The following is a 14,380-nucleotide window of genomic DNA, read 5'->3' on the forward strand; positions in this document are numbered from 1 at the left end:
CTGAAGGTTTTTGTGTGTGTTTCTTTTTACTAACCAAGATATATCTGGGCAGGTGGACCAGAAATTGTTATGGACTTATTTACGATGTTGAAAAAGAGTCAGCCATGGTCTACTGATTGATTTATTGTGGTTTCTTAATTCGGATGATGGAGTCTTCAGAGTCTTCATTTCCCATTTCAACAATGGTGTGATGATCGCAGGGGATCGTTTTATTGCTTCAAATTGTTTAGGATTTCTTAGCTTGAGAATCAATCTTGACTGAACGGGTTCAGCTGATTGCTCTTGGAAATCAAAATAGCCCATTATATTCCTTGAAAGTGAACCCAGATAGAAGTCTTTCTCTGCTCTCCGGCTGCTTTTCTTCTGTCTCCCCTCTCCCTCTTCTTTCTCTGAGTCTTTCTCTTAAGGAACTGGGGATCATGAGCTACAAACTGCAAGCCTGAGCTATGGTGCACACTATTCACTATTCGCCACTATTCTTCACTATTCACTCTTCACTATTCTTCCTTGGACTTCCAAGTGTCAACTTGATGGGTTGTCGCAGGGGTGCCAACTAGAATAAAATGTTGGGGGGGGCAGGTAAGCCCCACCCCTCACATGATGCAACACACACAAACCATTTGAATGGGAATGCCCATCAACTTTGTGTGGGCCCGCCCCCTCAATTATTTTATTGTGGAGACCGAAGCCCCCACAGCTCCTAGGAGGTTTTTTTTGGGAGGGGGGAAGAAGGATCTCACAGCTTCCTCAACCGCCCAGGAAGATAGATACCTTGTCAAATTAATACTTGCAAAGGTGGAGTTCTCAGGTGAAGATTCATGATCCTTGTAATGCTATAACAAGCAGAATCAATATGTCAAGCACAGTTATAATGCACTGCAGTGCTTTCCTGTCGCAGGAGCTAATACAGTGGTGCTCCGCAAGACGAATGCCTCGCAAGACGGAAAACTCGCTAGACGAAAGAGTTTTCCGTTTTGGAGGTGCTTCGCAAAACAAATTTCCTATGGGCTTGCTTCGCAAGATGACAATGTCTTGCGAGTTCCTGCTGGGTTTTTTTCCTCCCCCCCCTTTTTTCTAAGTCGCTAAGCCGCTTATCAGCTGATCCGATCAGCAGATAAGCCGCTAAAAGCCGCTAATAGCGCTAAAAGCCGCTAATAGTGCTAATAGCGCTAATCCGCTAATCCGTCAATGGGCTTGCTTCGCAAGACGAAAAAACCGCTAGACGAAGAGAATCACAGAACGGATTATTTTCGTCTTGCGAGGCACCACTGTATATTGGCAGTGGAATTCTCGCATATGGTTTAGCCACTTATTTTGTTAATGGTCTCCTTATTAAAGTGATTGGGTGACGTTCTCGTGTGATGTTATATTTCTTAACCCCAGCAGTGAAAGAAATGTTGAATGTGCTTGGCTCTGCGAGCCATGAATTTTTTCAGCTCGAAAGTTCAGAAAGGTAGATTGGTGGCTTTTCTGTCTGAAGTATTCAAATATTTAGAGTTGCAATGCTTTGCTGTCTGATTCTGTGCCTGAAAGCTCAAGGTTTATATCTTTTAAAACTAAGATATCTCTGTATGCACTCCTGCCCCAGGGGCAAAATAAATTGCATGTGGCGGGTATTGCATCTTAAATCCTAATGTTGGAACCATCTGCAAATGTTTGATATTGGATCTGCTTGCTATGAATGTGAGGACAACAAAGCTTTAATTCCTTCAATCGTTTGTGCTAAGTCACACCTATTTAAAGTAAACAAGTGTGCATTGGTAGAAAGTTGGTATATACAACACAACTGAATAAAAGTTCTTATTCTGATTTGAGATGAGAGGAAATAATCTGTATAGCTTTCATTTTGTTTTTATCAGGAGAAGAGATGGTCTCTGTTTTTTAATGTCTTCTTCTGTGTTCCTTCAACGTTTTCTCTAATGTCCAGGACTTGAGTGAAAAATAATATGGCAGCTCAAACTCCTGCCCCCCACAATAGTTCCCTCTCTTTCCTACCCTTATTTGTGTTCATCTCATTCTTTTGCAATAAATTAGGTTGGCTTTTAGGGCAGCCTTGCAGTTCCAAGACAATTGTAAAGAGGTTGAAAAAGCTAGTTGACTGTGTGGGTGGCAGCAGTGGTGGCCAAAACCCACATATCTCTCTACCACATAATGAACCCAGAATAATGGAAATGGTGGTCCCTTGTATTATTCCTACGGAAAAAGATGAAGTGGAGCATAGTGCTCTGGCTGCTACTGCCACCACCAACAGGAGAACTTTGTCAACTGTGTTGCTGTTTGTTTTTTTTTATAAAAAAAATTTAATTATTTTTAAAAATCTGAGGGGTGAGGAAGAGCAGAAGCAATACCTTGGTAAGCAAAATCACCTCTTGAACCAATTTGCTTGGTGTAAACCAGTAATCTGAGGAGGTGAGGAGTTCTCCAGAGCCGCTGTATTCGAAGAAGTGAGGGATGTGGAGACCCCACTTTTCCCTGAGGTGGTGAGGTTGGTGCTCATCTATACCTCCCCACCAAATTCTCTAAGCATGCACAGAGAATATGAGTGGCAGCCAGGCCTCTGAATTAGCAGCCTCAAGTACCCACAATCCACCTGGTTGCAGAGAACCTTATCCATGTATGATTAGAGCAGGAGACATCACAGCAGGCCCACTGCAATATACCATTGGTAGCATTTAACACACTAAACAGAATGCACATTTCTGAGGTAGGTAAAAAGGTAAAAGGTAAAGGACCCCTGGACGGTTATGTCCAGCCAAAGGCAACTATGGAGTTGTGGCTCTCATCTTGCTTTCAGGCTGAGGGAGCCAGAGTTTGTCCACAGACAGGTCATGTGGCCAGCAGGACTAAACCACTTCTGGCGCAAAGGAACACTGTGAAATAAACCAAAGCGCACAGAAATGCTGTTACCTTCCGACTGCAGTGGTACCTATTTATCTAATTGCACTTTGACGTGCTTTCGAATTGCTAGGTTGGCAGGAGCTGGGACAGAGCAACAGGATCTCATCCCATCGCGGGGATTTGAACCGCCAACCTTCTGATCAGCAAGCACAAGAGGCTCAGTGGTTTAGACCACAGCGCCACCCTCTTCACTTACTGTTTGCCTGCTACCACCGTCTGCCAGTGCAAGCTCTGGAAACACACACAATAAAACATTTTGAATTCCATCACTACAGCCATCTACAGAAACATAGTCGCTTTATTTAGCCTTCTGATCTTGGCGTGTTTTTGCAGAAATGGCAGACCACCAATTACAGAAGAAGCTTTGCAACAGTAGCACCTTAGCTGTTTGAGTTAGTTAGCTTGTGTCTAAAAATGACTGCTGTTTTGGCAGTGCTTTTATTTTAGGGATCCACCCCCCTCACCTTTGTGGCTGCTAATCAAATGAGTAGATAATTCTGATGTGAGAAACTAAGAAAAGAACAGGTGTCTGTAACAGCTTCAAACTTTTATTTTAATTAGAAGGAGTGTTGTTTTCTCCTTATCTCACTCTTCCTCGCCCCCATCCCCTATTTTGTTCCCAAGGGACTGTTATTAAATTGGTGTCACAGTCCTGATAAGTACCTTTTTTATAATGCAGCTGAATAATATTGGTGAATTTTTAAAAAGCGGAATAAAGTGAGAGTTTGTGAGAAATTGAACCCCGCAGGATCTGTGCCATTTGGAGGAAAGTCATTTATGGCAGTGAAGGAGGTTTTAAAATGAAATGGACATGCAAGCGCTAATCTTAACCGAAAAATCCCAAGGTGTAGCTAAATTTATGAATAAAATAATGTTGTCTCAAGTATGGATTAGGACCTTCCAATCAGAAATCAATATATAGAAATCATTCCAAAGACCACTGTAAGGCAGCAGTAGCTAATGGCTTCAAATTATGTCTTTAAAAATCTGTTGGGCATTTGCATGGAAGTAAAATGTTCAGTCCAAAAAGCAATTGTCACTTTGCAATCTATGCCTACCTGTTCAGAAGTAACTCCTAATGAGTTTAGTGAGGCTTGCTTTATGATAAACATGCTTAAGATTAAAGCCTTAGTGAGGTTTATTTCTCAACAGCTGCCACCAAGATATTATTTATTTCTGTTAGGGATAAATAAACAACCCTGGACATTATTAAAAACATAAAGTGTATACTCAATCAATCTAGACCTTGGGTCCCCAGTGTGGCATCTGTGAGTTACTCACTTTGGTGCCCACCAAATGCCGCTGCCCTTTCCAATGTTGAATTGTTTTTAAAATGGGGAGGGGGGGTGGCACTTCAGGTTGGGAGGTCTCCTGTTTGCGGAAGTGTTGGCCAGATTTTTCCCCTGTGTCTTTGTGTGTGTGTGTACAGTATAAGTTTTGCCTGGGTTTATTTGGGGGGGGGGGGAGAGAGAGAATTTGAGCATTATCAGTTTTTTTCTTCTGTGAAATGGGTGTTTTCTGGTGTCCATCAAAGCTACTTAAATCAGCCAAGTGGGGGAAATTCCTGCTGTGCCCCTGTCCCAACGACAGATGACACACGACGGCATAGCAAGGTCAATCGCAAAATGCCCTAAAAGTAGGGAGAGGTGGGCGGGTGTTCCGATGCACGAGCCAATAGAGGAAGCTCTGGGTCACATGCATGGGCATATATAGGTCCCTTGAACCATTTAGACTGTGTCCCATTGGCCAGATTGAACCCAACATCGAGGGACCTACCAATCGGGTGTTGTGGCTGACCAATCGTACCCACACACAACACAGTAGGTCCGTCTCCAGGTCTCACCGCAACACGTGCCCTCTTTTAAGGAGGACACGATTTCTCAACCTGAAGATTAGTAACAATGGGCAAATTTCCCTGAAAGATTACAATGACTGATTGTTGCCATCAATGTGCAGCCAAAGGGGAATGTTGGATGTAGTCAACATCATGTTAAGGGCATGTTAGCAGGCCTGTCCAGTGTGGTGCATTAACTGAATTCATGTCCCAGAATCCTTTGCAACAGGGGATCCTCAGCAGATTGGTCAATGCAGAAAGGAGTATGTGAAGGCTGGTATCTTAAATACCGCCAAATGGGGAAAACCTTTACCCATCTTGTATTTCCTTCCGTACACTAGGTGATGGGAGCAATTTTAATCTTGCTTCTTTCCGATTTTGAAATCTTAGGAGGTATGAACGTGTGTGTTCCTCTTCGAAACCAATTAGGCGGCACACATATCGCACTGTCATCAGCAAATTGCATTGCTTTCTATCAGGATCTATCAAAGAAATCTCGTGTCTGCTCGTTTACACAGAATAGAAGCCCATCAAACTTTTTGTGCTGTAATGATTTTCTGTCTGTCTTGATGAGGCATAATTGGATAAATTCAAGACCGCTTTGAAGGCTAATTATATCCTGTACATTGTAGACCTGGGCTGCCCTTGTTATATATGAGCTTGTGTCTTTGCTTTTATCTCTTTTCTTCTTTGGGGTTTGCGTGCGAGTGGATTGGGTTGCAGCCTTAGAAGAAATTAAACGGAAGGGACACCCCTCTCGGCTGTCAACCCCCTCCCTCCAGCTCCTGTAGATATTAAAATGCAACATGAAACATCTCTATAGATAGGGCCTTATTTAGAGATAGCCTTGGAGTAAATAAAAAAACCCCAGCGTTTCATGTCAGGAACCATAAAGCACGAGACCCACATTTGAGTAATTTATGAACAGTCCTGCAGAACAAATTCAATTCTGAAAGCACTCTCAGGCTATCTGTAGCTGTGATTTATATTCACTTTAAAGGGCCAGATTTCGGAAGGTATCAGCAGCCAGTCAATAGAGCTCAACTACTGCATGGATGGCTCTTCCATTTCCTCTCTTAAAATTGCCCGCATATATCTTTTGCGGGTTTGTTTCTAGAGCACCTGCAATAATTTGACGCTGCATATAAAACAATATGTGAATGCCCCATTCTCATGTACGAGGAAAGAGACAGAAACCCAGCGGGGTAGTTTCGCTTCCATATGATTGAGAAGTAGCCGCCAGAGAACATTGCACTGAGTATAGGATAGGCTTTCCATCTAGGTACATCGTAAAATCATCAATAGCCAGCTAAGAGGTTGATTCAACAAGCTATTGCTGATTTTATGATGTAACTGTATGGAAAGCCCATTATATGAGAATGGGGCAGCGACCACTTCAGTGCAGAAAGTGAACAAGCAAATGGGAACTTATGCAGTGCTGAGCCTCAGCTGTCTGTTCACCCCAGCACTGGCATCTCCATGACGGAGGAAGCAACAGTGTCTGATCCGATCCAGACTGCATGTCTAATTCCTCCTGGGAGGAAAGGCTAGGGGCAGGTTCTGGAGTGGGGACCAAGATTGGAGGCAAAGTTGGCACAGAAGCCAACAGGTGCAGTCCATGCTGCTGAGTCCAAGCAACTGAGACCTTCTTCAGGAGGTGACTCCTCATTCATAGTTCCCTCCCACTGTCACACACAGCCCATCCCAACCCACTGGGCCCTTCCCAGCGTCGTCAACCAGCAGCTGCTCCATACTATCCTGATCCGACCAGGCGCTCCACAATAGCTTTTGGGACATGACAGATCAGTGTAGAAATGGTTCCAAACCATGATGGAGGCAGTGATGCTTCTGAATAGCAATTTCTGCAAAGAAGAAGAAGAAGAGTTTGGATTTGATATCCCGCTTTATCACTACCCTAAGGAGTCTCAAAGCAGCTAACAATCTCCTTTCCCTTCCTCAAACACTCTGTGAGGTGAGTGGGGCTGAGAGACTTCAGAGAAGTGTGACTGGCCCAAGGTCACCCAGCAGCTGCATGTGGAGGAGCAGGGAATCAAACCCGGTTCACCAGATTACGAGTCCATTGCTCTTAACCACTACACCACGCTGGCTCTCTCGTAGGAGGTGGGAGTGCTTTTGCGCTGGTGTCCTGCTTGTGGGATTCCCACATGCATCTGTTTAGCCACTGTGAGAACAGGATGCTGGGCTATTTTGCCCTGATCCTTGAGGAAGTCGTCTTCTGTCAGGAGTCCCGGTTCTCGTCTTGATAACACAGCAAGCGTAGTTAATTAAATAGGAAGATTTATTGCAAAAACAAGCAGAGTTCACAGGATGGCTTTAACATGCCACCAGCCTCGTCAGTCATGATGCCCCTTCTTTTTATTATTATTATTTATTTTTTAATATATATTTTATTCAGGATTTTCTTGTTTTACAGAAGTGTAGTGCCTCGTATTTTTTTTTTCATGTAACATTTTTACAAATCCGTTTCATTTGTTGAGGCATTAGGGGGAGAAGAAAAGAAAAAAGAAAGGGGGGTGGAGAGAGGGAAGATGGATGGGGGTGGGGTCGGGTGGCGGTGTTTCTATTATGTTTAATGTATGTAGAGTTTGGTGTCAGCGTTGCTTGTGTTGTTCACTTGTGTTCCTTTGGTGGTGAGAGAGGTTGGGGTTGGCCTAGGGTGTGATTGTTTGCTTGTGGTTGGCTGTGGTGATCTTTGTTTTCGTGTGTGGGTGAGGTGGGTGGGTGTTTTGGATCAGGTTAGTCATATTGAATTGTATGCTGTTGGTGGATTATTGTCACTGTCTTGCTGGGCTGTGTATGTGATAAAGAGGAGCCTGCTTCTTGTGAGACCAGAAGCAGCTGAACTTTTGCTTCTGACATCTTTTGTTTTGGTTCCTATCTCTGAGACCTCCCATTCGCCAAGATCTTGGACTGGGAGGGTCAGCTCCCGCCTCTTCCCCATTCTCTGAGAGGCTGTCTCTTAGCTCTTTCCTGCCTGATAAACTGCTTCCTTCTCTTTCCACTGCATTTTGCACTTCATGATAGCAGGTTCTGGCTCACTCTCAGGCATTCTCTTATCAGCTGGCATTCCAAGGGGCGGGAGAGATGACACTAGCCTTCACTCATCCTGCCTGGCAGTTAACCCTTTCTGTTCCTGGCTGGTTCCTTCAGCTGACTGCAAACCTCCCCCGGGGGCTTGCTCATTCATGACACCTTCGGTTATTAATTTAATTATTCCAGGTTCATGAGAGCCAAAGGGCATGCCAGCAATAGGGGCAAGTAGGAAACAGTAGGGGATGGAGCAGTAGGGGATGGAGCTGTGGGACAACCGAGGAGGCAGGAGCAATGGAAGAGGAGAGGGAAACGAGGGCAGTATCAAATACAAAAGAGGAAAAAGAGGCAAGTCTCAAAATGTGACTGGAAAATATAGGAAACTAAGAAAATAGTAAATGGCCCAATATGGATGTTGGTGGAAGTGTTCTCAGGAGAAAATTGTAATTCAAACAACCATGTAAAAAAAATGATAATTCAAATTGTATATTATATGTATGGCCACTAATTGTAGGTGGACGGACCGAGGATTCCCTGCATAAGTTGCTTCAGGTCATGTCAGATGTTCTCCTAGAGACTCATAGTTTGGTGGTCCTAGGTGATTTAAACATCCATGCTAACATGGAAGCTTGGGACTTCATGGAAGGTTAAGTCTAGCCCTACTCATAGCCGTGGACATGCCTTAGATCTAGTGTGGATGTGGGCGATCTGACACTAAGTTCCAGTGGAACAAAATAAGTTTCATGGTCAGATCACTTTGTGGTGCAGTTGGACTTCTTCACGACCCTTCCCCTTCTCAGGGAGGTGGGACCAATTCAAATAGGCTTCCCCCACCACTTAATGGATCCAAATGGCTTCCTGAAAGATCTGCATTAGATGCCAGAAGTTCGGCTCTGCCCTCGCCGGTTCTGGAAGGATCTTTTGGGAAAAGTCCCATACGCTCAGAGACTTTGCACCTGTCCATTAGGGGAAATAGGAAGCCCAAAACACTTATTTTTAGATGTCCTTTTTATGATGAGGCACGTAGAGATACCATCAACCCCCATCTGGTGAGGCTTGCTGACCTTTCCAGACAAGGTACATTTTCTCCTCGATCACAAGATGACCTGGATGGTTGCCAGATTCTGCGCGCAGATTTGTAGACGTAGAACACCCCCTGGAATAAATAGATCACTAGGAAAACTGCTGTAGCCGGCCTCCTGGTTGTCCCAGGGGCAATCTGCATGTTAGTTTAACCTTAGGTCTTTTTGTGTTCATGCGACTATTTTAATATTAATCTATAAACTAAATGTCTATTTCATTTTTGTGAAAGCAGTCTCAGTTGTGCTTCTTGAACTGGTCTTTGACTGTAATAATAAATTATTACTATTACTATCTGCATTAGATCTATGTACAGTGGTACCTCGGGTTACAGACGCTTCAGGTTATAGATGCTTCAGGTTAAAGACTCCGCTAACCCAGAAATAGTATCTCGGGTTAAGAACTTTGCTTCAGGATGAGAACAGAAATCGTGCTCCGGCGGCGCAACAGCAACAGGATGCCCCATTAGCTAAAGTGGTACCTCAGGTTAAGAACAGTTTCAGGTTAAGAACAGACCTCCAGAACGAATTAAGTTCTTAACCTGAAGTACCACTTTACATTTCCAAGCAAAATTCAAAGTGTTGGTGCTGATCTTTAAAGCCCTAAATGGCCTCGACATTGTATATCTTAAGGAGAGTCTCTACCCCCATCGTTCAGTCCAGCTCCAAGAGCCTTCTGGCAGTTTCCTCACTGCAAGAAGTGAGGTTACAGAGAACCAGGCAGAGGGCCTTTTCGGTAGTGGTGCCTGCCCTGTGAAATGCCCTCCATCAGATGTCAAACAGATAAGCAACTATGCAACTTTCTGGAGACATCTGAAGGCAGCCCTGTATTGGGAAGTTTTTAATGTTTGATATCTCACTGTGTTTTTCTATTATGATGGAAGCCACACAGAGTGACTGGCGCTGTGTAATCATCATCATCATCACCACTGTAAATAAAATAAACGTCAGCTACATCAGATATTTTTCACCACAGGACTAAGGCTCCAATCATATACATGATTACATGCAGGAAGTCCCATTAAGCTCAGATGGACTAAAAGAAAATGCAGTTGGCAGCAAATATAATCTATAGAACACTCTTCATATGTAGTAAACTAAGGGAGAAGATAAGGGAATTAAAGATTATATTGCTGTAAACTCTTGTTTAGTGCATACAAATTACAACTCATTGAAACGCTTAAAAATCCTTTACATTTCCCCAAGAATTCAATTGGGTGAGTTATTCTAAGAAGGCAACATCTCTCAAGAGGCTATTCTAAAACAAGGCTTTGTATACAACTCAAGCTCAACTCCTTTGGAATATCGGCTTTTAACACAGTGGGAACAACATGCTAATTTAGCCACCAAATGTTAAGTTGACTTTTTCATTTGGAATTTACTATGGTGATTATTGCACCAAAGGGATTCTTTAAAGCATTAAATATATTATTGAGGCATCACATGTGGGTTAATTCTGTGTTTTTCTTAACTGCTTGCACCTTGTTATCAATGATGGCTGTGTTGGATCCTATATGGCAGCTGTATACCATTGTAGTATTCCTAGACATGGGTAGTACTGAGTGTCTTTCGTTCCTTGTAGTCTGTATCTTTCGGTGAGAACATGTTGCTAGTACGCATGCAGATTTAATCAAGTTCTGTCACAAAATAAACAAGTTTTCTGTCATTTCCCCATGCAAGCCAACAGGTAGACATAAGAAATTCAGGTGCTCAGAAGCAAGGTTTTGATTCAGATCAGAAGCATAACAGGTTGTGCCCAAAGCCATCAAAGTTGAACTGGCCCACTTTTCGTAGCTCAAAACATTATTCTGTAAGTTTCTCAGGCATAATGCTAAATCAGCTGCCAAAAAGTTAGTACAAAGGTCTGGGCTCGTCTCTCTAAGACTATACAATCAAAAACAAACAGTGCATGCAACAGATATTCTCTGCTCTATACCACTGGTAACCCATGAATGCTAAGTGTAGAAAAGTATAATAATGATCCTTTTTTCTTTCCTACTAAAAAGAAGTAAATCTTCCAGCCACTATTGCGCAGGACAAAAAGCATGAGAATAATAGCTCCCCCACACTTTCAGACAACAAGCTCTGTTGTACAGACGTATTAAATCCTGGAGGCATGTATTTTACAGGGGACATGTCTAGCTTGGAGCAAACTTTGAGGAATCTGTCAGATATGTGGTAATTTGAAATTCTTTGCAGGTTTCTGAGGGATGGGAAAACAAAGAGCAATGAGGTTTTTCCCCCCCTTTTAAAAAAGAATTCATTACAGCACCTTCTCTGCAAATATCCCATTTCCTCTCTAGGCCAATGCACTATTTCAATTTTGGCTAAGGCATTTATTTTTAGGAGAAGAGGCTAGATATTAAAAGCGAAAAGCACATTCAACCATTTCCCTGAAATGCAGCTATTAAAAAAGAAGAAGAAGCTCAAAAGCAGCATTCTAATGTTTTCAGTGACTTTTTTATAGGTGCTTGAAGATTTCTTAGCTGTAACACCTGAAGGCAAAAATTAATGATAAAACTACGGGGTTGGTATACAACGAAAAGAGAAGAAGAAACTACATTTACGCTGACATTTAAATAACTGAGTGTGTGATTTTTTCCCCCCAGACTGAGTCTCAGTTGTGAAAAATGTATCTTGATGGGGTGTGTGATATTAGGTCAGGCAAAGGCAAACCCGGCCCTCCAGATGTTTTGGGACTACAACTCCCATCATCCCTAGCTAACAGGACCAGTGGTCAGGGATGATGGGAATTGTCGTCTCAAAACATCTTGCAGGGCCGAGTATGCCTATGCCTGTATTAGATTGTTGGGGGAAACCCAAACAAAGAATTTATTTATGTACGCTACCACAGCAGCAGGAGTCGTGATAGCACAAGGATGGAAGAATGAGGAAATCCCAACAAAAGAACAGTGGAAAGAAAAATTGATGAGCTACGCAGAACTGGCTAAATTGACATACAAACTGCAGTCCAAGGACAACTGTGACTTTAAGGAAGAAGGGGAGCTTTTTACAAATTATCTAAAAAGACAACAAAATGAACTGGACTCCTTGGCAGGGTTTGAATAAACATACACAAATTTATTGGTTGATAACATGATAGATAGATAGATAATGTAAGGATATGTACAATTTTATAACATGCAGAGAATAATATGTGCTGAGAAATCAGAGAGTGGAGCTGAGGGAAGTCTCTGTGGGGGGGGAGGGTTTGATGGGGGTGTGAAAAAAGGGAAAAAAATCATAATGAATATGATGTTTTGAAATTTTGAAATTTTATTATGCTGAAATTGTTAATGAAATATTATTTTTATTAATAATATTTTTATTATGGGGTGGGAGGGTGGGTTTTTCTTTTTTGGGGAGGGGGAGGGAAAAATGGGGGAAATGAGGGTGATGTATTTTTGATAAATTGTTACGTTGGAATTCCTAATATATATTTTTTTAAAAGAAATATTATTTTTTTAAAAAAATAGATTGTTGGGGAAAAGCCCACTCTAGGAGTCACACTCTCTCTGAAGAAACAACTTTGCATCTTCTTCCTTTTGGGTGGGTGGGGGGCTGGACTTGGTTGACTCTTGGGCTCCCAGATAGCAGCTATGAACTTAAATGTTGGTTCTTTTCTTGCAGCATGTCGGTCAGGATTCTTTAAAGACTCGCCACAGAGTCAGATGTGCACGAAATGCCCTCCACACAGTTACACACGCGAAGAAGCGTCAACGTCCTGTGTTTGTGAAGAGCACTATTTCCGAAAGGAATCAGACCCACCTACGATGGCCTGCACAAGTGAGTCAACTTGCACTTAATCAGTTAAAGTGCTCGTTTTACAAGCGACGTGTTAAATGACGATTGTGATAATTGAGAACGCAAGTACCTGCTTACACTGAGTCAGACCATTGGTCCATCTGCCCCGAATTGAAATGGAAGTGGTTCCCCAGGATGTCAGATGGAGGTCTAGATATGGTCAAGGGGGAAAGGAGTTTGGGCAGCGGAAGGGGCAAAATCAGACCCCCTGTCGCTCCCATTTCTTTTCATGTTCTTCTTTGTTGCCTTACATTTTCCTATAGTTGTGCTTGCAGTCATTACGCCATTGTTCTGCAGATGCTGTCAGAGGTTGTTCTGGTGGGGTGGCAGGACAATTCTGGGCCATGCTTTGAATAGTTAGGGTGTTGTGTGTGGAAAGAACACGTATGGCAAAAGGAAGCTTCCACACTCCCTTGAGTTATAGGAAATTCATATGGTCAGTGTTGGTTTCCATAGGAAGAAAAACTACTGGAGTTCTAGAGTGTTGTGATAATACCTGATTCTTTACCTACAAAGAAATTGACCACAAGGAAGCAGGCAGACACCATCTGTTCCCCACATGCAAGACACTGCTCATTCCCCATCTCATTTTTTTCCAGATAGCTGCAAAACTCAATATTTCTATCTCCTGCATGCCTTATTCCTATGCTACTAACATGTTCCTTAAAATATATACATACTGTATCTCCACTCAGAAAGCCACCAGTCATAAAAACCCACCAATGCCTGTTAAACATATTTAGATATGAAATATACCAAGACTGGAGAACAGATCCCTTCATAGTGTGCAGTACAGTAGCATTCCTTTAACAACATATTCATTCAGTTCTCAGTGCCTTCTTTTACCCTTCTAACCAGCTCCTTAGCTCAAGAGAACTGGCTTCCATGGCTCTCAACTGTCAGTTATTTGCAGTACCGCCTGAGTATTAGGGTGAATGCCTTGAGTGCTTTGTGCTCTTGTTTGAGTATAGGGGACAAAGTTAATATAGCTGTTTGGGAAGATGATGGCTCAGAGGAAGAAGATAAGAGAAACGTTTTGAATGCTGGCTACTCAGGAGAGAGTTAGAAGCTGCCTGGTATTCTGCAGCTTGTTGTATTGTAAGGGTTTGTAGCTTTCGGGGAAGCGGGAGAGAGAGAGAGAAAGAGAGAGAGAGAATAGGTAGGAACAGAAAGCTCCTTTTATGCAAAGCATTCTTTATGCATTGCTCACACAAAGGCTCTACACCAGGGGTTGGCAAACTAAGAAGAAGAAGAGTTTGGATTTGATATCCCGCCTTTCACTCCCTTTAAGGAGTCTCAAAGTGGCTAACATTCTCCTTTCCCTTCCTCCCCCACAACAAACACTCTGTGAGGTGAGTGGGGCTGAGAGACTTCAGAGAAGTGTGACTGGCCCAAGGTCACCCAGCAGCTGCATGTGGAGGAGCGGAGACGCGAACCCGGTTCCCCAGATTACGAGACTACCGCTCTTAACCACTACACCACACTGGCTCTCCAAACTAAGGTCTGCGGGCCGGATCAGGCCCAATTGCCTTCAGGATCCAGCCCGCGGACTGTCTGTGGATAGGTGGAGATTCTGTTCGTTCAGGCTGCACCATTCCCCCACCCCCACGCCATTCCATTCCCCTCCACACACCACGGTGGCGCCTCCTCCCTCCCTCCTCCTGGCTTCTCCTCGCCCTGCCTAGAGGAGGAAGGGGGCTGGGCTGAGCGCCAT

The 14,380-nt window shown here is 43.3% G+C and overlaps 1 protein-coding gene across 8 annotated transcripts in view; it reads left to right on the forward strand.

Annotated features, from left to right (window-relative positions):
* The window catches only part of EPHA5 (EPH receptor A5), a 263,910-nt gene that overhangs the window by 132,831 nt on the left and 116,699 nt on the right, over positions 1-14,380 (forward strand). For all 8 annotated transcript variants that reach the window (XM_081166169.1, XM_081166170.1, XM_081166173.1 and 5 more), the window contains exon 4: positions 12,493-12,648. In XM_081166169.1, coding sequence (XP_081022295.1) covers positions 12,493-12,648 — 156 coding nt within the window. The remainder of the gene's footprint in view (positions 1-12,492; positions 12,649-14,380) is intronic.

The sequence above is a fragment of the Podarcis bocagei genome (assembly GCF_964188305.1).
Source record: "Podarcis bocagei genome assembly, chromosome: 13".
Taxonomy (NCBI): Eukaryota; Metazoa; Chordata; class Lepidosauria; order Squamata; family Lacertidae; genus Podarcis; species Podarcis bocagei.